This window comes from Artibeus jamaicensis, unplaced genomic scaffold (assembly GCF_021234435.1).
Source record: "Artibeus jamaicensis isolate MK-2021 breed Jamaican fruit bat unplaced genomic scaffold, CSHL_Jam_final contig_944, whole genome shotgun sequence".
Classification (NCBI taxonomy): domain Eukaryota; kingdom Metazoa; phylum Chordata; class Mammalia; order Chiroptera; family Phyllostomidae; genus Artibeus; species Artibeus jamaicensis.
The window spans coordinates 5,353,084-5,375,605 of NW_026522020.1; the positions used below are offsets into that span (position 1 = coordinate 5,353,084).

The window sequence follows — 22,522 nt, forward strand, 5'->3', positions numbered from 1 at the left end:
GAGCCGGTGGGGGCGGGATGCAAGGGATGCTGAATTCGGCTGCGGGCCCGGCGGCCCCTGATAGGCGCGCGGGTGGCGTGACGTCACGTCCGGCGGGGAAGCCCAGCCTCCGCGCCCCCGCCCGCCCCGCCCCCACAGGTGGTACCGCCGCCCTGGGCGCTGGGCGTGTGGCCGCCCTCAGGGACCCCCGAACGCAGCCCGTGCTCGCCCCCGCCGCCTCCCCTCCCTCGGGCAGTGGACTGGCCGACGAGAACCACTGGACCCCCAAGTCCTCGGGGAGAGCAGGAGCGCCCAGCGGGCCCCGCTCGCGCCCCGCGCCCCGCGCTCCGCCCCGGGCGCCCGCTCCCGCCCTGCGCGCCCCTCCCCTGCACCGCCTTCCCCGCCTCCCCGAGGCGGCCGAGGGGCCGGGCCGGGCCGGGCCGGGGGAGGTGCCGAGCCCGGACTGCGCGCTCGCCCGCTGCGCTGGGCGGCCAGACCTAGCGGCCGGTCCTCGAGCCTCGCGCGCTCGGCGTTGCCGCCGGCTTTTGTTGTCTCCGCCTCTTCGGCCGCCGCCGTCTGCGGACCACGAGCCGCGCGTAGGGACCTTGGCTCTGCCCTTCGCGGGCGGGGGCTCCGCGGGCCCCACCGTACCCGAGAGAGGCGCGGCAGGCGACCGGCAGCGCCTCGGCCCCGCCATGGAGCTCCGGGCCGGCGGCTGGTGGCTGCTGTGCGCGGCCGCCGCACTGGCCTCCTGCGCCCACGGGGACCCTGCCAGCAAGAGCCGGAGCTGCGGCGAAGTCCGGCAGATCTACGGCGCCAAGGGCTTCAGCCTGAGCGACGTGCCCCAGGCAGAGATCTCCGGTGAGTCAGGGCTGCGGGTCTCGTACCCCTGCGCGCTCGCGTTTGCCTCTGCGTCCCCTGGTCGGCCCTGCGCGGCTAAGTGCCCGGGGCTTCCCAACCCCGCCGCCTGTGCCGGCCGCCTGGGCTCCGAGTAGCTCCCAGCGTCTCCGCTTGCCCGCACCCGCTCGGGCCCTCACCCCTGGGCCCCGCGTCGCCCTCTCGTCGCTCTGTTAGGTCGCCACCAACCCTTAACTGGCTCCCCGGCCCCCTCCCCGTGGAGTTGTCCTCGCTGGGCTGTGCAGGGGCCGCCCCGCTCGGCGCTCCTCCAGGGCCACAGCTCCAGCGCGGCGGCGGGGCCGGAGTTCCAGACGCAGCGGGCGCGCCGGCCACCCTCGCCTCTGGCCAGGGCTGAGCTGCGTGGTGGCTGCCGCGGAGCAGCTGACGGTGGCCGCGGGCTGGGAACTCTCACCGGACTTTGTGGGCCTTTCCGGAAGGTGCCGTCGGTGGACTTGGGGTTCCCACGGGGTTCCAGCAAAGGCAGCCTTGGAGTTGGGAGTGTGGGGGGCGGCCCCTGCCCTGTGCCCAGGACTGCTGCCTGGCAGAAGTTCCACCCGGGAACTTGCGCTTGCCCACCAGCTCGCCTGCCTGGCACTTGGAGCCACTTCCCTGGGAGTCCAGCGGCAGGTGGTCGGCATTTTGGGTCCCTCCCAGGGGCCGTGTCATTTCTTTGAAACAGCGTCGACCCTCCCAGGGGGCTTTAGCCCAGCAGCTGTCTGGCAGCCCTGCCGGCCCCCTCCCTGCTGGCCACTGAAGAGCTTTGGGGACAGCAGTGTCCCAAGGACCCCTGAACTTCATCCTAGGTGGTGGCCCTGCTGGCAGCCACACGGGGTCTGTGTGGGGTGCCTGGCCAGAGCAGGGCAGACCAGCTTCCTGTCCTGGGGACCGCTCCCAGATGGGGTTGGGAACAGGTAAGGGCCACACTCGGAACAGTACATGGGGGATGTGCAGTGGCCACGGCCCTGAGGGGAGTGCACCAGGTCCAGAGCCTGTCTCCTTGGTAGCGGGTGGGGGGACAGCTGGGCCCCCCACCTGGCTCCCAGGGGGAGCAGGGGCTCAGCAGGCTGCCCGGAGAGATGCACCCACCCCAACGCCCCTCAGTCCCCGGGTTCCGGAGGGGTTGTCCCTCAGGAGCCAGAGGCAGGCGTGCCTGTGCCTGCTTCTGCTAATGGGCCAGGCGTTGGGGTGGGGGGGGGCTCTCTCCTTGGGAGGGGCTGGAGGTGTCCCGGGCCAGCTGCCCTGCGTGGCCCATGCTCCACCCCCCCCACACACAGGAATTTTTGGGCTGGGTGTCCTTGGCTGTCCTGTGGGGCCCCTCTGCTGCCCCCAGCCCTGGGTCTCGGGTGGAAGCCATCCTTGCTGCCTTCCCACTCGCGTCCACTCCCACTCAGCCGTGTGTCCCTGGGGACCACGCTAAACGCACACCCACAGGGCTCCCTCCCAGTTAGGCTGGGAGACAGCCGGCAGAGTCTGGGGGGCCACCAAGGGCTAGGACAGAGCTGGGGAACTGGAGAGGCCCAGGTGGGGGTGGTGAGGGGCTGGGTCTTAACCCCCTTGGGCTGGAGGATGCAGCAGGTTAGAGGCCAAGGGTGAGAAAGGGGGCTGCTGTGTGGGGGATGGGTGGGGGCGGGGCCGTCCGGCCTGTGGGGGAGCGCGGCCACACAGCAGCTGTCCCCGAATCATCCTGGCTGATGGTCAGCCAGGGCTGCAGGCGCCACCCTGCCCTGGGTCCGGAATGCAGGGGCTGTCCCCTCCCCGCCAGTCCCCATGGCCCCTTCACCAGGGGAGCTGCCTGCCCTGTTAGACCCTCGCCCCCCACCCCCATAGCCCCATTGCCCCCATGAGCCCCGGAACTCCAGAGTGCCCTACGGGGCCCAGGTGCCCAGGACAGCGCCAGTGCTACATGGGGCACTCCCATGACCTCCCAGGGCAGCGGCCACCAGCCCTGTCCCCTCCTGCTCCGTGTGACTCAGCTGGGCCTTTGCGGACCGGGTGCCCTCTGGTGGCCCAGCAGAGGCACGCTGCTCCTGGGTCCCCTCGCCTGCCCGCCGGCAGCTGGACTCCAGCCGGGGTACCTGCTCAGTGGCCCAGACCGGGCGGGCTGCTTCCTCGTGCAGGAGGGTGGGGGACAGGGAGGGGGCACTGGGCCCAGGCTGGCCTCTCGGCCTCTGCCAGGGGAATGAGAAGCGGCTGTGGCTGGACGAGGAGGCAGTGGGGTGTGAGCGACAGCTGTCTGTCATTCTGCCATGGGGCAGGCCTGTGGGCAGCAGCACCCGAGGCCCCCCTCAGGCCAGAACGCCACACGCAGGCCGGGGTGTGAGTGGAGCTCGGCTGGCGGCTGGCTCCTCCTGAGGTGCTGAATCACAGGTGCACGCTGGTGGGTGTTGCCTCTGGTCCCCTGACGTTTCCTGGGCACCTGTCTGGCCTTCTGATACTTGGCGACGTGTCCTGGGTCTCTCTGACCCTTCCCTGGGGTCCCGGGTTAGGGGCACCTGTCTGCACCCTTCGCAGTTGTAGCCCCAGAACCTGGCCCGGCTCCTGGTGCCAAGAAGGTTCTGGGCCACTGCTCACGGGGACTCAACGCACATCCTGCTGCAGGCTCTGCGGAGCGGGCGGCGCCGGGACAGGAGACGGGCTTGGGCTGTCTGTGCTACCCGCAAGCTGGCCTCTGCCCCAGGCTCGGGGGTGGGCGCCTGCAGGTCCCTCAGTGGAAATCTTGGCTTCTCTGTGCCCACTCTGACCACCCATGCTGAGGGCACGGATCCTGAGGGGGTGCTCAGAAGCCCCAGGCGTCCCCCACGTTTTCTAGAAACCACCCGAGGTCTGTTCCTCAGCCACGGTCAGCAAGCTGCACAGCAGGCTGTTGGTCACCTGGTCCACAGCACACCTGCAGACCCAAAGGGTCCCTGTCCTGGGTGGGAGGCAGGGGCCTGGTGTGGGTGCCATGGCGGTCTGTGCCTCTGGCCCTGCCTCTCGCCCTGTCTCTGCTCCACTCACAGAGCTGAGGTTTCATCATCCCGGGCCCGGGGACAGGGCTTGGAGGGGCACACGAGGGCCCCAGGGAGCCAGGGTCTGACAGGGCCCCTGCGTGATGCAATGGTCCCGGGTCCCTCGCTGAAGCCTCTGTGCCGGCCACCTCTCCGTGGCAGTTTGTCCCCCTGCGCCTCTGCCGAGTTGGCCTCTCACCCCGCACAGCCTCTCTCTGCCCGTTCCCGGACACAGGACACTGGCAGCCATCTGTACTGTCCCCGAAGGTTCCTGGGACAAGGAGCATGCTGCCCGGGCTGCGCCCTCCCCCTGCGCCTGCCCTGGGGTCCGCAGAGGCCACTCGGAGCCCTGCAGGGATGGTGCTCCGCCCTGGAGATGAGCCCTGGCTGCGAGCTGGACTTGGGGTCAATGTCCAGTTAGTGCATCAGGCGAGGGTCTCGGTGCGTCGCCTGCTTTCAGACGAGTAAACCCAGGTTCCAAGGAGCCACTGTCTCTCCACAGCCCACGGCGGCTCTGCGGCCCAGAGCCTGGTCTGCCAACCTCAAAGCCTGTGATCTCAAAGGCTGCCCAGCCCAGCTCCCTGCTTTCTGGAAGCCTCGTGCATCCCAGCCCTGAGGCCTGAGAAGGGGGCACACAGCCAGGCCCCTCTCCTGTTGCCTCCCTGGTTTTCGTATGGGGTTAGAATTGTCTGAATTCTTCCCTGGGACGATGCTCCGCCCTGGCCCCAGCCTCCCTGTCCCAAACCTGCCCCGCGCAGCCTCACACAGCCAGGCCCTCCTGCCCTCTGTCTGCCCCCACGGCCTCCTGGTGGGTCCGCAGGGATGGCTGCTCCAGCCCTGCTCAGAAAGGCTGTTCCCAGGCGGCAGGGGTGAGTCGGATCACCCCAGGTGCACACGGAGGCTGACCAGGCTGTGTGCTGCTGGCCGGCCTGAGGGGAAGCCCCCGTGTGTCCCTGAGGAGCCATGGACAGGCGCCCTGTGCAGGGGCTGGCGAGCCTAGGAGATGGCGGTTGCTTTGTTGGTGCACTAGCTGCGTAATTAGAAACAGTGCCAGCCCGCGGTTGGCAGGCCTGCGGGCTGGGGAGGCCTCCGGAGAGGGGCCAGGGACACGCAGGCCGGGCACAGAGCTCGGAGGAAAGCGTGCTCGCTCATGCCTGTGCACGGGCACCCACATGCGCGGGGCACACGTGTGGGCCTGGCTGGCCATGGGTGGGTAGACGGGCCGGGCCAGGGGCCTCCGGAGAGTGACCGGTAGGACACCTCTCCTGGAAACCAGAGCCTCTTCCCCGAGGCCCGACTTGGTTCAGAGGGATTTCAGACCGAGGCTTGAGACCTGTGTCGGGGCCTGTGAGCACCGACCTGTGTGCCTGGCACTAGGTGCCGGCCCCGATGGTCTCTAACTGCCGGCATGGCCCTGGGGTCAGGCCGCTGCCCACAGGCTCAGAAGGGGGAGGGCTGTGGCCCAGGGCCACCCACCCTGGATCCCAGCCCCGCCAACGTGCCAGCAGGCAGCCCTTCCTGCCTGTGTGTCTGGGAACAGGCCTGAGCAGGCGCCCGGGCTGTCCGACGGGAGGGGAATGCCGCAGCCTTTCCCTCCCCCCGGGCCCCGCCCCCTTCCCAGGTGGGAGCACACGCAGCCTAGGCTGAGAGGCAGGCTGGCCCGGCCTCCCCCACAGTGGCTGCCATGCGGGGGGTCAGGGCCTAGGTCTCCAGCCCCACTGGGCCTTGGGCCTCAGGAAACTGGGTTTGAGGGGCGCGTGCCTGCTCTCCCTGGTAGGAATCCCTGGATCCTGGGTGGGTCTGGGAGCTCTGGGGTTGGGGGGCAGGCAGCCTTACCCCCTTCCTTTATTTGCCTGTGGCCTCAGCATCACCTCCGGCCGGCCCCTGGCTGGCTCACCTTCCTGGCTCGTGCACCCCCTCCTGCCAGGGGAGCCCTCCCCGTGCCCACCCAAACGCAAGCCCGGCCCCTCCTCCCTCAGGGCTTGGCCCTGCCGCCCAGCTTCCCAGGCCTCTGCAGCGCTGGTACCTGCGGGCTCTGCCCGTGTCCCAGGTCTGGGCCACAGGCGTGCTGAGCACCTCCATGTGCCCAGCCTGAGCTGGGGCCCAAGGGTCGGGCGTGGCGGCGTCCCTGGGCTGCCAGGACGGATGCCACAGACCAGGTGGCTCACAAAGCACAAGGGCGTCATCTCCCAGCTCAGAGGCTGGAAGCCCACGATCAAGGTGTCGGCCAAGCTGCTTCCCCCAGGCTGGAGGGAGCACCTGTCCCAGGCCTGCAGCTTCCGTGGCCACCACCGCCGCCTTGCTGCTCCTTCCGCCACCGCCAGCCCCTGGCCTCCCCTTTCAGGTGGCGTCCACCTCGCATTTGCCTCCAGATCTTTTCTGAAAGGAAGACACCACTGCCATCGCATCCGGGCCCATGCGGCTCCTGTGTGACCTCATCTTAACCGGTTATGCGTATGAGGACCTCGTACCTAAGTGAGGTCATCCTCTGAGGTCACAGGGCCCATAACCCAAGTGTGGGTGGTGGCTAGAGGTGGGGGCCTCGTGGACTTTTGTGACACTGCCTCTCCAAATCCACGGTGGCATAGACGTGCCGCCTGAGGCCTTGGTGACAGTGTGGTGGTCAGGCCATCCCTGGGCCACCCGAAGGCTCTGGGCACAGCCTGGGACTGGGTGGCCTCACCTCAGGCTTTGCACTGCCACGCAGTTCTCGGCCCGGTCCCCACCCCCCGTGGACCCCGATATCTCCATTTCTGTCCAGGTGGGTGGGCCAGGCCCACTCACTCCGCTGTTCAGAGCCGGGTGCCCGCTGCCTACCCGCTCGCTGCTTGTGCTGTGTCCGGGAATTGGGGTAGGCAGTGGGGGGCCAGCCTTGGGACCCTCCTGGGGACCGGGTGGCCCCGGCCTGGAGTGGTGATGGGGGGCCAGCGTGCCTGGGACAAGCTTGGGGGGATGCCCAGTGTCTAGGGCAGGTGTTGGCCCAGGTGGCCTTCTGGGCAGGCCGGGGTGTGGGCCGGGGGCCAAGGCTGGGGGCCAAGGGTCGGGCGTGGGCTCCAGGTGATGGTGCGAGCCTGCTGTGTTGGGAAGCTGGGGGCACGTCCACACAGCCCTGTCCCGCGGGTGCTGGGTGTGTGGTCCCCAGTGGGGGTGGAAGGCTGGCCTGCACACGCCCTCGGCGCCCAGGGCCTCCTGTAGCCACTGTGGCCAGCCCAGTGTGTCGTCCGAGCGCCCACCCCTGGCACTGGGGGCTGCGGAGGACACTGCACCCTCGCGTGACCACCACCCCCAGGCTCTGGGGAGGAGGATGATGCCACCTGCTGCCGGGCTTGGCTCAGGTGCTCACGGGCATTTCTGGTTGTCATGGAGCGCAGGACACACTGGACCCGCGGCGCTTTAAAGGGACGTGGCTCTTAGGACGCTCAGTCCCCAGCTGCCCCTAGGGCGTGCCAGGCACCTTGACCCCCTTCCTTAGAGCGACCTGACACCCAGACACCGGCCCTGCCCCGTTGCTGGGGGGGGGCTGGGGGCCGACCTGCAGCTGCAGGCCCCCCCTGGGGTGAGGCAGGTGTTCCCAACCAGGAGCAGCTGCCCTGGGAGCGTTCTGGAGGTCACAGTGACTTGGAGATGGGGTCAGGGCAGCCAGGGACCCCACTTTCTGTGAAGCAGCAGGGGCCAGGCCAAGGAGCCCAGGGAGGGGCCGGCGGGGACAGTTGCTCCTGGATGGGGGTCTGGCCCACGGGAGAGGCCCCAGGGTAGAAGTCGGGGTTGGTGAACTTGGCTGAGAAGAACATCGTTTCTCCGTTGTTTCTGGCCTCGGAGTGGAAATCCCAGTTCCTGCTGCGGGACACACCGGGCCCAGTGGCGCTGCGGTGGCTGGGACTCGGTCACCAGGGGGAACCTCCCGGTCCCCTCACTTTGGTAATGGATGGCGCAAATACCACGTGCCCCTGCCACGGCTTTGCATTCCAGTCAGCGTGGACCCATGGCAGGGGGGCGTGTGTGCCGAGGCCCCCTTTCGAGTGTGACGAGGCTGTGACGGCCACGGGCTCCTGGTGTTCTCTGAGGGGCAGCTGGGGGGGCCCTAGTGTCCACACACAGGGAGCCGGGGGTCAGGGCAGGAGCGGGGAGGGTCCCAGCTGCTGGGTGGGCGGAGTGACTGAGGAGGAAAGATCCCGCCTCCCTGCCTTTCAGCTAAGGTCAGGTGTGAATCGCTCAGTCCAAGTTCAGTGAGCTCCTGCTGTGGGGGGGCGCTGTTCTTGGTGCTGGAGCTCAGCCGCAGGCGACGCTGTCGGTGAGGGGACAGGGCGGGGGGCCAGAGGTCTCACCGGCTGGGGCTTTGCTGGCCTCGGTGACCAGTGGCCATGTGGGGCGCGTATTGGTTAAAAGGACAGAAGCACCGTGCAGATCAGGACAGGCGTGTGAGGGTCTCGGTCACAGTGCCCTTCCTCCCTAAGCACCGCCCTGCCCTGAAGCGGGGGCTGAGGCCCTGTCCCCTGGAGGCAGTGACACGCCCAGAACCACTGGGAAGCCTGGGGGGCTGCTCTGTGGTGTGGGGGGCGGTGTTGAGGGAGGTCCCCTGTTGCGTCGATGGTCAGGTCACACTCCTGCCTGAGGGCCAGTGTCCCTTGAATCCACCGGCCATTCTTAGGGGGGTCCCCAGAGGAAGCCAAAGCTCGCCCCCCTGGACTCGGCCAACCTGCCCGGTGCCGACACTTCACGCACAGGCTATGACTCGGGCTACCTGTGCCTCGGTGACCTTTTCTGTTCAGTGGGGGGCCTGCCTCGTGGGGCAGCTGTGAGAACAGTTTCTGCATGGGCCGCCCCCTGCAGCGCCAGCCAGAGCCCACGCGACGCAGCGTGGTGTCCTGTTGGCACAGCTGTCGGACACGGCGGCGTCCTCCCCAGTCCACTCGGTCTTCCGGAGGCGGCTGTGGGAAGGGCGGGCTGCTGCGGAGGGGCCAGCCTGCACCGGCCAGGCCGGGAGCCACCCGGTGGGTGCGAGGACTTGGGGAGCCCCAGGCTGGAGGGAAGGCGTCTGTGAGACCTGCGCTCACACGGGGCTGGCAGGCCCTGGAGAGTGAGGGGTTTCAGGAAGGTGTGGCCCACAGTGAGCGAGCTCCGCCCCCAGCTCCGGGCCTTGCCACCACCAGGGAGGGGCAGTCCAGCGGCCTCAGAGGGTGGCAGCCGGTTTTAAGAAAGGAGCCACAGGCTCTGTACAGAGGTGGGAGGGGCCCATGTGTGGTCAGCCTGTGGCCGAACTTGGGGTCTGGCAGCTCCTTGCTGGTGCCATGTGGGGCCTGGTCGTTGTCCCTTTGGCTTTTCTCTGGGGACAGGGCTGGCCCCATCCCTTGGCCATCTGCTGTAGGCCCGGGGCCGTCCGCGGGAGGTCTGGTGGCCCTCTGCCGCCCGGAGCAGCTGGACAGGGCGGGGCTGGGACGCGTTGCCGGTGGGCGCAGACTCCCTGCCTCCAGCCCAGAGGCCGGCTGCACGTGCTCCAGCTTGACAGTCCTCTCGACGGGACCTGGAGAAGTGGGGACTCAGCGGGCGTCCACATGGCCACCTGCGCCTGGGACACTGCACGGCTGGGGTCTCACCCCTGGGGCAGGCAGGCAGGCGGACACTCGGCGACGGGCGCCGGGCGGTCCTGCTCGGGCCTGTCCCTGCACCCCACGGCAGGCTGCTGGGTTCGGCAGGTCCGAGTGCTCCTAGACACCTGGGACGGCTCTGAGTTTGGGTCTTGAGTTTAATGCCCCACGCGCCGCAGCATGTGTGTTTGGGGCACAGGCGTGCCCCCCATGTTCCGCGCAAGTGTGCCCCAAACGTTTGGGGAGCGGCTGTTGGCCGTTTGGCGGTACAATGCATGGGACGAAACCGGCCGCCTGAACCGTTTGAGGGCCCGAGCAGCCACACTGAGCACGTTCTCCGTGCGGTGCCTCTGTCGCCGCCCCAGCCCCTGACCCCACTCCCACCCTTCCTGTGTGTGGATCGGACTGGCACTGCTGGCCCTCGTGGATGGGGACCCACAGGGCCGGTCGTCCCCTTGGTGGGCGTGGGGCTGCCGCGTGGGTCAGTCCCGCTGCCGACGACTCCCGTGTGTGCGTGCCGTCCCTCCACTCAGCCTTTTCCATTCTGCTGTTATGTGCGCGGGGCTGCGCTCGGTTCTGTTCAAGTCCCTGCATCCGATCTCTGGGGCCAGGCACTTCTGCACTGAAAAGTGACGCATCCTTTCCTGAAACCCACATCTAACCTGTGCGTCCTGCACCAACCCTCCTGTCCGGCCACAGGGCTGGGCACCCACAGGCCTGTGAGTGGCCGGCCGTCCACGGGAGCAGCCTGCTGCCGGCACAGCTGCTGACTCAGCGGCAGCCCTCCAGCCAGGACACCCGTGCCCAGAGGCGTCTGTGGCTGGCTCAGCTGAGTGCGGCGTCTGCCCTGCTCAGGAATTCCCCTGAGATGGGCATCGTGGGCGGGGCCCCACCCCTTATGCTCCAGGCTCGGTGGCATCGTTTGGCACTTGAGCTGCCCGGGCCACCCGGCTGCGTGGGAATCCGGAGGAGGAGGTGCTGTGAAGAGTAAATGGCTCTGAAACCGAGGCTGCGGGGTGGCCGAGACCCTCACGTGGCGTGGCCCTCAGGGACGTGGCCAGGCCCTGGACTCCAGTGCAGGTAGGCCGGCCAGACAGGAGAGCTGTGTGCACAGGCGTGGACGTGTCCCTGGGAGGCACCCCCCGAGGCACGGTCTGGACAGGGCTGAGCTGGGCCGGCAGCGGCGGCTGCCCCAAGGTCCCGAGAGAGAGCTCTCTGCTCAGCAGCCAAGACTTGGGGTCATGGGTGCCACAGATGCAAACCCAGGGTCTCTTCGTCCCTCACTCGTTTGTCCCGAGACCACAGTGTGACCCGTGAGCTGTGAAGCAGCTTCAGAGAAGCCAGTGGAGAGGTCCCGCTGCCTGGCCAGAGCTGTGGCGAGGGCCCCACGTTTGAGGTGGCCCCCAGCCTGATGCCCGCTGGCAGGGTAGCCTGGCCAGGGTGTCTGCACATGAACCAGGCAGTGTAGAGGGTGAAACCCTTTCTGCTGGGGACTGGTGCTGTGTCCTGCACGTGGCAAAGAGCAGTCTTTCTAGCAAGTCTCTCGTGTCCCTGTGAGCAGGGTGGCTGAGGGGGCACACATGGGACCCGACCCTGAAGAGAGGGTGGCCTCCGGGTGAGCAGAAGGGTCTCCCCAGTGAGGCTGGCAGGCCCAGTGCAGGCAGGGCCAGGCCAGAGCTGCAGGAAGGTGGGAGCTGTTCTCACCTCGGGGAGGGCGTGGGGTGAGCGGGTGCCCTAAGGGGTGGGGGCTGAGCCAGGGGAGGCTGTGGCCCTATGGGGCTTAGTGTTTCCTGGGGGCAGCAGATCAGGGCCTTGGAATGGATGCCTGGGTCACCGTGGTGAGAGGCCAGGGGGATGGAGAGTCCAGCAGGAGCTGGGCATTTGGACTCCCCGGTGGCTGCCTGCCACTCTGTCCAGGGGAAGGGCTTGGCATCATCCGCCCCCACCCTCATGGCTATTCCTGGGTGGGCACCAGGCGGCCAGGCCTGCGCAGGCTCTGCTGTTGGGGACACATGAAGGGCCTATCTTCCCGCCCGTGGAGATAGCGAGCAGCACCCAGGAGTTTTGCCGCCCCGGGGGTGGGGCACCAGCTGGTCCCCAGGTTGAAGGAAACAAGGGTCTTTGGGCCACTGTCTGCAGGGTGGCTGGAGGGGGCGCCGGGAAGCCCGGCAGACGCTGGAGCGCGGCGGGCGGGGCTGTGGGAGGAGGCGCGTCCCCGTGGGGCGCCGCCCTCACCGTGCGTGCTAGTGCGGCTGTGGTGCTGCCTGCCCCCGTGGTCGCAGAGTCCAGGTCCCGCGCACTCCAGCACGGATCCGCTTTGGATCCGCTCCTCCAAGCGCTCCCAGCCCGGTCCTTCCTGCTCCGCCGCCTTTGCCCTGCTGGACCTCTGGATCCCTGCGCGCCCGTACCGGAGTCGCGCGCGCTTCCCCGGAACGTCGCGCCGTTGGAGCTGCCGCAGCCACCGCCGCTGGGAAGGGGTTTTGGACCAAGGCCGGGGTGGCGTCCGCGGAGCTGGGATCCAAGCTGGGGGGCCCCTCCCGGCCCCAGCCCACCATTCCCCGCTCAGCCATCTTCATTTCCCGTCCCAGCGCATTCCCATCCCTGGGCGCGCTGCCGCCGCCGCCGCCTCACGCCCGCCTCGCCACCCTCTTCGCCTCCACTGTGGCCCTGTCACCACCACTTCACCCATTACCCCGCCGGAACCCATCCTTACATCCCGTCCTCTCTCCGCCCTCGGTCCCGTCGCGAATCCCCTCGCCGTCTCACAGTCCACCCCTGGAATCGATGTCTCCATCCTCTCTGCACCCCAGCGTGCCCCACCTCTGCCCGGTCCCTGCAGCGTCCAGCCGCCCCCCACCCCCTCCTCTGCTCCCTACCGTCCTGCCGCAGGCCCCCCCGCCCACCCCCCCCCCGGCTGCATCAAGCCCCCCTTCTTCCTCGGCAAACCCATCCCCCTCCCCAGGCGCGCCGCACCCACTGCGGCAAGGCAAGCCCCTTCCTCGCCAATCGCGGCGCCCTCTTCCCCACACCGCCCTCCGCCTCGCGCCGCGCCCAGCGCTGCCGCAGCTCCAGACCCCGCGTGCCGGCTCCAGATTCAAGGCACGCGGCCCTGCGTCCCCGGCCAGCGGGACTCGCGACCAGCACCGGGGGCACCTGGGGCACCTGGAACCCCTTGGCCGCCAGCCTTTGTTCCGCTGCCTGCAACGCAGCCCCGCGAGCCTTGCACCTGTCGCCCCCGGGCCTTGGGGGGTGGACTCCTCCCACCCAGCGCAGAGTCGCCAGCAGCGAAGCCCCTCTGTGTCGTGTCCTGTGTGTGACAGAGACTGTCATTTGGCCGAAATGGTGGAGGGGCTTTGGTTGGTGGGTGAGGGGAGGAGGAGGGTGCTGGGACAGAGCGGGAGGGGTTATGCTGCTGTTGGTGTGTTAGTGGGGGGAGAGGGGACCATTGAAATGTTCTCTCCCAGCTGGGTCTGAGGCCACCCTTACGGAGGAATTGTCAGTGTGACAGCGACAAAGACTGGGGGGTGGGGGGAGCAGAGGTGAGGAAGGAACGGAAGGTTTGGAGCGGGGTGTGGAGGTGGGGCGGTGCCCAGGGAATCTGGTCATTTGTCCAGTGCCCGCTGCAGGCTGGTGGACGTGCCAGGAGGATCCAGCTAGGCTGGGGTCCCAGAGCAGGAGCAGGCATGGGGCAGTTGTCCAGAGAAAGGTCTCTTGCATGGTAAAGCTTTCTGCAGCCCTGGCCAGGCAGCCACGCAGGGCCCAGGACTGGGGGCGGGGGCGGGGGGAGCCCCTGCCTGCCTCCCAGACCTGCATCCAGCCTCCCGCGTGTTCTGGGGGGCCACGCCTGGAACTGTCACCTGTTTCAGCATCGTCCTGGGAGGCCCTGACCTAGAGAGATTCCCAGTGGCTGGGCAGGGTGTGCAGAGTTCCTGGGACGTGGCTTTGAAGGTGGCCGAGCAGGCAGTCTGCACACTGTGGGAGCCGCGGAAGCTTCTGGAGAGATGGGCTTGGCATGGCGCCATCTTCCCTCTGCAGTCTCCTTGGGAGGGCTCTGTGGCCACCAGTCACAGGGTGCCGCCGCTGCTGCGGGGCCCGGGCAGACGAGGTCCGGGGCCCTCCTGGGGCGTGGTGCCCACTGTCGGGATGGGGGTCTCGGGCTGAAGGGTTGGGGGGCTGTGCTGAGTGAGGACTCTGTCTGGAGGCTGCAGTGCCCTCAGGTGGGGGGCTGGGAGCTGTGTCAGCAGGTGGCCGGAGGCAGGAGCCTCCCGCACAGCCTGGTTGGGGTCAGTGAGGGGAAGCCAGCATCCAGGGTGGTCCAGGAGGTCTGAACCCCGGCTTCGCCTGGGAAGGGCAGGCAGGTGCTCTCACTGAGGGGCAGGGCAGGGCAGTCCGGGAGTCGGCGGGGGTGTGGCGGCGGGAAATGGTCTGCAGGAGAGGCTCTGAAGAGGGGGTGGGGGGTGAACAGGACTGTTGTTCCTCTCCTCCCGCTTCAAAAACCTGGAATCAGCCCAGGAGGATGTGCCTAGAAAAGTAGGGGAAGGGAGAGTTCTGGAAGGGTGGGGCCAACTGCTGAACTGGCAAAGGGACCAGGGAGGGAGGAGGGAGGCTTGCTGGCCAGCTGGAGGGGGCGGAGCGGGCAGGGAGTAGCCTCCATGACCTGGGGTTAGTGGGAAGGGAGAGGCCAGCTGGTGGGGAGGAGGTGGGTGAGAGGGTGCACTTGGCAGTTTTAGAATTGATTGAGGGGCGGGGAGCAGGACCAGACCCCTGATTTGGTCCTGGCCTCTCTCAGATATTGAGCTGAGAAAAGACGTAGGGGTTGGGATGGGAAGGTTTGAAATAGCAAGTGGAGACTCCCTCACTCACTCGCTTACCTCCAGCGTCAGGGAGCTCATCCCCTGTCCTGGCAGACCCACCCCCTTCCCCCAGCACTGACCAGGTAGGCCAGGCTTGCATTGCATTGCAGGGCATTCTCTGCAGAGTCCACCTCCGCCCCCGAGGCCAGAACCAACTGATGTCCTGCTGCCCGGGCTGAGCTGGGCCAGGGCTGGGCAGAGGGGGCACAAGACGGCTCTGTGCCCCGACTGCCAGCAGCTGCGTCTGCCCTGTGGTGGGCGTGGGGGCCGCCTCGGCCCGGCCTCCCGGGGCCTCAGGCCGGCGCCCGAGCTCTGGCTCCGTGTCTTCACTCCCGTGTGTGCCGAGGAGGGAGGGAGGGCCGGGGGCTGTGCTGGGGCTGCTGGAGCGGCGCGGTCACCGGGCAGCTGGGCGAGGCGGCCGGGCAGGGCCAGGGTGGGGCCGGCTTGAAGTAGGGAGCAGGGGGTGGGCAGATGGCGCCCAGGGTCCTGGGAGCCTCTCCCGGGGGCTCCCCCCGCCCTCTCCTCTCTGTGGACTCGGCCTTCCTCTGAGCTGTCTGCATGAATGACAGGTTTGTGGACCCAGGCCAGGAGTCCACCAGGGGAACAGGAGGGTTCGGAGGTCAGCCAGCCGGGGTGCTGCTGCCCCTCTGGCCTTCCAGAGCTCGTGCCCATGCAGCCCGCCCATCTGAACAGCTGTGTCCCCACCCACTGCCTCTCCCTGGGCCACCCTGGCCTGAGCGCCCATCACAGCTGAGCCCCGCTGTTACCTGGAAGCCCCCTGCTGGCCCCGGCCCCCTCCCCCAGGGCACACCCCCAGCCCACCCCCTCACCCCTTCCCTAGCACCCCAGGAGCCTGGCGGTTCCAAGCAGTAGGTGAGCCTTGCCAAGGGTGTGGTCCTGGGCTCTGTTGGAGGGGAGGCAGCTGGGGTGGGGGGTGCTCGGGGGTCTCTTGGTGGGCACACCCAGCCCCACTGCACTGCCAGGCTCGATCCTCCGGAAGACCACTGGGATGGGCCCCAGTCTGCGGCCAGGGTCCTGGGGGGAGGGCCCAGGGCCTGCTGTGTCCCACCCCTGCTGGCCAGGGTCCAGGGCCACACATCACAGCCAGAAACAGGGCCGTCGAGGGGGATGTTCTCATATTCCGGCCCTTTCTGCTGGAGGTGCCTGCCCCCCCATGGAAGGGGGACAGGGATGGGGCACCCCCTCTGTGCCAGGTCCCGGGCGGTCAGACTGCTCCCAGGAGACCTGCAGGTCGGGGTCTCTGAGAGTACGGGCGCACAGTGCTCTCGCCACTCCGTCCGTCCTGACCCAGGGAGGTGCCACAGCCCCCCACGGGCCAGTGGGATCACGTTCAGGGCCCGAGAGCATGGGAAGCCCTGAGACAGGTAGCCCCCTGCTCCGCCTGGGCCAGGTCGGGGGGGTCCCCACTGCAGGACGTGGGAGCTCTGCCCAGGCCCCCCTGCCCCACCCCACAGCTGTGCACGAGGGCGCCCTGCCCCTGCCCCATGCAGCCTCTGCCCCGGCAGGTGAAAGCCAGCACCGGACCCTGGGGGAGGGGGCTGGGAAGGGGGCTGTGAGGAGGGAGCCGGGCTGGCGGGGTTGCCGGGCGCCCCCGTCGGTGAGGGGATCTGCAGTGTGGCAGCCAGCGCCACCTGGTCCTGACACCTCATCTCTGCCAGCCTCAGTTTCCCGGCCTGTGAAACTGGGTCCCAGCACCCACCTCAGAGCTGCAGTTGCTACAAAACTGGGACCAGCGTGTCCTTAAAGGTCCCTTCTTCCCTCTCCTCCCTGGCCCCTGCCTGGGGGTGCCCCCTACTCCTGGCTGCACCGACTCCAAGCCTGTCCCTGACCCACTGGGGACACCTGGACAGAGCGCTGTGGCCTGGAAGCTGCTCCTGGCCTGTGGCAGGAGGGGTCGGGGCCTGGAGGGTGCAGGGGACAGGATGGACACTGGAGCTGGGCACAGGTCCTGCAGGGCGGGGGTGGGGCTGGGGCAGGCCGCCCCCCCACCGGCTTGTGCTTGGACCTATCCTGATCTCGATAGTCAGTGCCCTTTGGGGCCGGTGCCTCTGGCCAGCCCAGAGCTGGCGGTCCACAGGCTCCTTCGTGACAGGTCGGCCCCACTTGTGCCTGCTCTTCAGTGGGACCTGGGGCCCTGGCGGTGTTGGGGGGAGGAGACTGAGGCTGCCCTGCCTGTGCCTCAGGGTCCTTTTTCACTCCCCATCCTCAGCCCGTGTGGGTGGGCAAAGGCACCAGTCGGGCCTGGAAGCTGCCTCCATGGCCTGGAGTCGGGCAGCCCCACCCACCCCACATGTGGGACCCCCGGGCCACTCTGTGCTGGGGCGACTCGTGACCTGAGGTGCTCCCTGTCTCTGGGATGGCCCTCCAGCCTCAGTGCATGGTGACACCCCTGCTCTGTGCCCTCGCCACTGGGCTTGCCCACAGGGCCTGGGGGTGAGGCCCACAAAGCCAGGGCTGGGGGCTGCCCTGCCCCTGCCTCACAGCCCCCTCCGCAGGTGAGCACCTGCGGATCTGCCCCCAGGGCCACACCTGCTGCACCAGCGAGATGGAGGAGAACCTGGCCAACCGCAGCCGTGCGGAGCTAGAGACGGCGCTCCTGGACAGCAGCCGTGCCCTGCAGGCTGCGCTGGCCGCCCAGCTGCGAGGCTTCGACGGTGAGTGGGCCCCCGGGGCCTTCAGGACACTGAGACAGTGGGGACCGGGGCCTCTCCTGGTGCGCTGGGGTCAGAAGGGCTTAGGACAGCTGTCTGGGGCTTGGGGGTCCTGATAACAGGAGGGTCGCCACGTGCAGGGACCAGAGCTGGGCCGGGCAATGGCGAGGGGCCTGTCTGGGGAGGGGCAGGGAGACCGGGCCCCTCAGGAAACCCTCACAGCTCCTGGATAGCTGCCCGTCGTGTGTCTCCAGGCCTCGTGACAGTCACCTCAGACCTAGGCAGACAGGGCCTTGGACCGAGAGTGTCAGGACGATGCGATGATGCCTAAGGGGTGCAGTTGGGGGGGGTACTGGGAGTGACCTGCAAAGCGAGGTCTCCACGGAAAGAGAAGCCTCGGGCAGTGCCAGCTGCTGGGCCTGGCTGGTTTCGGTCGGCTGTCGCCTCTTAGGGTCCTCCTGTCCCTGTTGGGCAGCAGCCCCTTCCTGGCCTCTGATGCAGAACCCTGGAGCAAGCCCCCCCGGCCACCGGGGCAAGGGCATGGGGGGCTTGGGCAGCAGCGCCCAGGGTGTGCGGGCCTCACGGCCGCCTCCCTGTCCCCAGATCACTTCCAGCACCTGCTGAACGACTCAGAGCGGCTGCTGCAGGACACCTTCCCGGGCGCCTTTGGGGAGCTGTTCACGCAGAACGCCAAGGCCTTCCGGGACCTGTACGCGGAGCTGCGCCTCTACTACCGCGGGGCCAACCTGCACCTGGAGGAGACGCTGGCCGAGTTCTGGGCCCGGCTGCTGGAGCGCCTCTTCCGGCAGCTGCACCCGCGGCTGCTGCTGCCCGACGACTACCTGGACTGCCTGGGCAAGCAGGCCGAGCCGCTGCGGCCCTTCGGGGACGCCCCACACGAGCTGCGCCTGCGGGCCACCCGCGCCTTCGTGGCCGCACGGGCCTTCGTGCAGGGCCTAGGCCTGGCTGCTGACGTGGTCCGGAAGGTGGCCCAGGTGCGCCCAGCTGCCCCAGGTTCCTGGGGGACCCATGATCTGCCCCGCTAACTCATCACGTCCCAGACCCTGGAGCCCTGGGCCTCCGGCCACCTCCTGACTCTGGGCTGCCGCTGGGGCCTCTGGACAGCCCCTCAGAGGACATGCGCTCCATCCTGGGCTGCCCACCCACTGCCCAGTCCCGTCCTCGGCCAGCCTGGGTTCCGGGCAGGAAGGGAAGAGGAAAGGGCCTGGGACTGGATGCTGAGCCAGCTGCAGGGGTCAGGGGGACAGGGGACAAGGGGACAGGGCCTGGAGGCTGGAGTGGGCAGGGGCCAAGGCCACGCATGCCAGGGGGTCCCCTGCCCCACTGGGTGCCCCGTCAGACCTCTGGTGACAGGTGTGCGAGAGCACTGGCCTCAGACCCACGCAGCCCGGGGGGAAGCCGCCTCCCCCTCCAGCTGGGGTTCTCGGTGTGTCAGCCCTCGGTCCTGAGGCTCAGGTCCCTCGTCTACATGGCTGTTGAGCTCACAAGAGGCTCCTCTGGGGGGTTAGTGGTGCGGTGTGCCACAGGCTGGTTATCAGAGTGAGTGCCCCTGTGGCCAGCAACCCCCAGGCCCCCCAAGAAGGGCCAGGCCAGGTCCCACAGTGGTTGGAGCAGGAGGAGGGCCACCAGACTTTGGTCCAGAGCCCCTACCCTGGGGCCCCGGGGGGCCGGGCGCCAGCTGTGAGGCACTCAGGCTGCCCTGGCTCTGCAGGTGCCCCTGGGCCCCGAGTGCTGGCGGGCCGTCATGAAGCTGCTGTACTGCGCTCACTGCCTGGGTGTGCCCGGCGCCCGGCCCTGCCCGGACTACTGCCGCAACGTGCTGAAGGGCTGCCTGGCCAACCAGGCCGACCTGGACGCCGAGTGGAGGAACCTCCTGGGTGAGCGGCCGGGCCCAGGGCGCCCTGGGGACGGGCCGGGTGGAGTGGGATGCGGGCAGCACCCCGGGGGGGAGCCCCGTGAGGTCCTCGCTCCTGCCCTCCCACTGGGCAAGGGCCCTAACACGCACGTGTGCCGACTCCTGTCTGAGGCGTGGCGGGCCGGCACGTGCATAAGCCGTGAGCTGACACGAACACGTGCCTCGCGGTAGCACACGGTGCCGGCAGGCGTGTGACGCACCAGCGTGTGTGGGAGGTGGGCCCGCACACACGTGAGCACACACACACCCACCGCTGGCCCACCGTGGGCCAGTGTGGCACCTGCATGTGGACACGTGAGCTTGCATGTGTGGACATGAGGCGGGCCGGCGTGCAGGCGTGCAGACTGCTCTGTGCTCACGCCTGTGCCAGACTCCATGGTGCTCATCACCGACAAGTTCTGGGGCCCGTCGGGCGCGGAGAACGTCATCGGCAGCGTGCACTCGTGGCTGGCGGAGGCCATCAGCGCCCTCCAGGACAACCGCGACACACTCACGGCAAAGGTGCGGGCAGGAGGTGTGGCGGGCAGGGGTGTCCATATAGGGCCTTGTGTCCCTCAAGGACCCCCGTGGTCTCCCCCAGGTCATCCAGGGCTGCGGCAACCCCAAGGTGAACCCCCACAGCTCGGGGTCTGAGGAGAAGCGGCCGCGGGGCAAGCTGGTGGTGCAGAAGCCGCCCGCAGGCGCGCTGGAGAAGCTGGTGAGTGGTCCCTCGGCCGGCCCCACCCTTGGGGGCAGGGGAGCGGAGGGCAGGCTAGGCTGGGGCACCCCACAGCCTGACTGCTGCCCCCACAGGTCTCGGAGGCCAAGGCCCAGCTCCGTGACGCCCAGGACTTCTGGATCAGCCTCCCAGGGACGCTGTGCAGCGAGAAGATGGCCATGAGTGCCGCCAGTGACGACCGCTGCTGGAACGGGGTGGCCCGGGGCCGGTAGGTGCGGCCCGGCTGGGCAGGCCGTCCCTCTCGTGCATCTCAGGGGGCCCTTGTCTGCCCTGCACTGGGCCATGCCAGACACACAGCAGGACACGGGACACTGGGACGAGAGCCAGCTCCTTGCTGCACACACCATGCCCGGGGTGTCCTCACCTCTCTGCCTCGGGGCCCCATGCGTACCACTCCACTCCTGGGTGACCGTTTTGCAGGGACCCAGGTGGTCACCCAGGATCTTCCCTCATGGCCCCAGGTACCTCCCTGAGGTGATGGGTGATGGCCTGGCCAACCAGATCAACAACCCCGAGGTGGAGGTGGACATTACGAAGCCCGACATGACCGTCCGCCAGCAGATCATGCAGCTGAAGGTCATGACCAACCGGCTGCGCAGCGCCTACAACGGCGAGGACGCCGACTTCCAGGACGCCAGTGAGCACCGCCGCCGGGCTGGGGCAGTGGCCGTGGGTTGAGCACTCTGAGTTGGCGCAGGGCCGCCACAGAGCTGTGCCCCCTGCGTGTCCCCAAGCACCGCTGAGCCCTGGTCAGGATGTCACTGCCACCTTGACAAACCCCAGCAGGGCCAGCCACCCAGAGTTAGGGTGCCCCCGGGGGGCCTGGGAGGCCCACCCACAGAATTGTGCCACTCGGGGTCCCAGCGGGGTCGACCTGCCCAAGCCCCCTCTCTTTCCCAGGTGACGATGGCAGCAGCTCGGGCAGTGGGGACGGCTGCCCCGATGACGTCTGCGGCCGGAAGGTCAGCAAGAACTCCAGCTCCAGGACCACCTTGACCCATGCCCTCCCCGGCCTGTCGGAGCGGGAGGGCCAGAAGACCTCAGCCACAGGCTGTCCCCGGCCCTGCATGGCCCTTCTGCTCCTCCTCCTCACCTTGGGCCTCTCAGTGGCCAGGCCGCGGTGGCGGTAACTGCTCCCTGGCCCCAGGGACCGAGGCCAAGGACTGACTTTGCCAAAACTCAGATGATATTTAATTCCCCTGGGCCTAGAGGCCTGGGACAGGACAGGGAGGAACAGTGAGAGACTGCTGCTCTGTGGGGCTGGGGGGGGCAGGTGGCCCGCCCCCCCAGGCCTGGCTTTGCCATCACCCTGGCTCTTAATTGTCTGTGAGGCCCTCAGGTCAGCCGGGAGCAATGTCCCCCAAAGCCATGTATTTCAGGGACCTTCTGGGGGCCTCGGATCTGAGCAGGCCCTGTGTATACAGGTCTGAGGGCCTCTCTCCTGGGCCCACCTCCGCCCGGCTCCCACCTCCGCCTGGCTCCCCGCTCCGTCACCACCCAGTGCCAGGGCCTGCGGGGGGGGGGGGGGGACCTGGGGCCTGTGCCTTCCTCTCCCGCTTCCTCCTGTGACAACCAGGGGCCCCAGGTTTCAGAACAAGAGGCCCACCCCTCAGCGCCCTGAGAATCCTCCGGTGGGCATGGGGTCTCTGCCACCTGGGATCTTGAGGGGCCTTTGAGATAATGCATGAACCCTTCATAGGCAGCCAGGCCCCGACCCTACGACATCAAGGGCCTTCCCAGAGCCTCTGAGTCAGGTGGGAGCTTGTTGGGACAGATGGGCCCAGCGGACCTCGTCCTTGCCAGAGACCCACCGGGGGCAGGGGACTCGGATGCGCTTTGAATGGCAGCAGCACAGCTCACCTCCCGGGCTCCGCTCTCAGTTGTCTGTAGGTGGACTTGCTGCCCCCGGCTGTCCCCAAAGGTGGGCCACCCTCTCAGCCCGGGGCTGGGCCACAGCCTGCACAGGGACTTCCAGGTGAGGGGAGGAGCCACCTGGCCACTGTCCTCCCTCCTGTCCCCACTCAGACTGAGGGTCAGGTGCCAGCTCAGGGTGTTGCAGGCCCGCGGGTGCAGCTTCAGCTCAGGGCCAGCGAGTAGCAGTGCTGCAGACCAAGGGCCACCGGGGGCCCTTCCTTGGCCCGCCAATGCAGGGAGCCTGTGAGCGCTTCGACAGTTAAGGGCTTTTCTAGATGTGCAGACACTTCCAGATGTTTCCCACCCTGTTCACCAGGAGCTGTTCTCAGCTCCTCTCACAGCTTTTGCAGGACGCCCTTCTGTGGGACCAGCATCTAGGTGCCCCGATTATGCCGGCTGGGGGGGCTGGCACCCTGCCAGAGGGGCTCAGCAAGGAGAAGGCAGTCGCAGAGCGGGAGGCTGAGCCCGCTGGGCAGGGACGGTGTGCTGGCCAGCAAAGGGGGCCCTGAGCAGGCTGCTTAGCACCGCTTTGCTCTCCCTCCGGGGGTTGGGAGGGCCACTGGCCAGGGTCCCTGGCACACCGCTGGGTGTGTTGGGCCCAGGCCCCCAGCCTGTGCTCCATGGACCCACCCGCCCCAGGTAACCCTGAAGTATCTGGGCCCAGGGGTAGGGCCCCGGACCCTGGGGACTTGGGCAATAACTGCCGAGTGCCAGGATGGCACACTGTGCCACACAGGGATGGCCCCAAAGGGGCCTGTGCCCTGTCCCCTCCCTCACATGCATCTCTGGGAGGGGGTGGCAAGCCTGCCATGTCCTGCCACATGGTGTCAGCAGGCAACGTGTGTTCTTTGCGTCCTTGTATGAATAAAAGGCTGGAGACCTCATGTGGCTGCTGTGATCCCTCCTTGCCCAGGCCAGCAGCAGGCATGTGCCCACAGGCTACGCAGGGCAGGACTTCGGGCCTGTGGGGAGGTGCCCTGG

General features: G+C 68.3%; 1 protein-coding gene across 1 annotated transcript; it reads left to right on the plus strand.

Annotated features, from left to right (window-relative positions):
- The first annotated feature begins 148 nt into the window (after positions 1-148).
- Positions 149-22,425, plus strand: GPC1 (glypican 1). The gene is made up of 9 exons (XM_037161440.2): positions 149-840; positions 16,818-16,976; positions 17,577-17,968; positions 18,706-18,871; positions 19,280-19,410; positions 19,490-19,606; positions 19,702-19,835; positions 20,089-20,264; positions 20,528-22,425. Exons 1-9 carry the CDS (start codon positions 675-677, stop codon positions 20,755-20,757), a joined length of 1,671 nt encoding a protein of 556 aa, XP_037017335.2. The 5' UTR covers positions 149-674; the 3' UTR covers positions 20,758-22,425.
- The last annotated feature ends 97 nt before the right edge of the window (positions 22,426-22,522 follow it).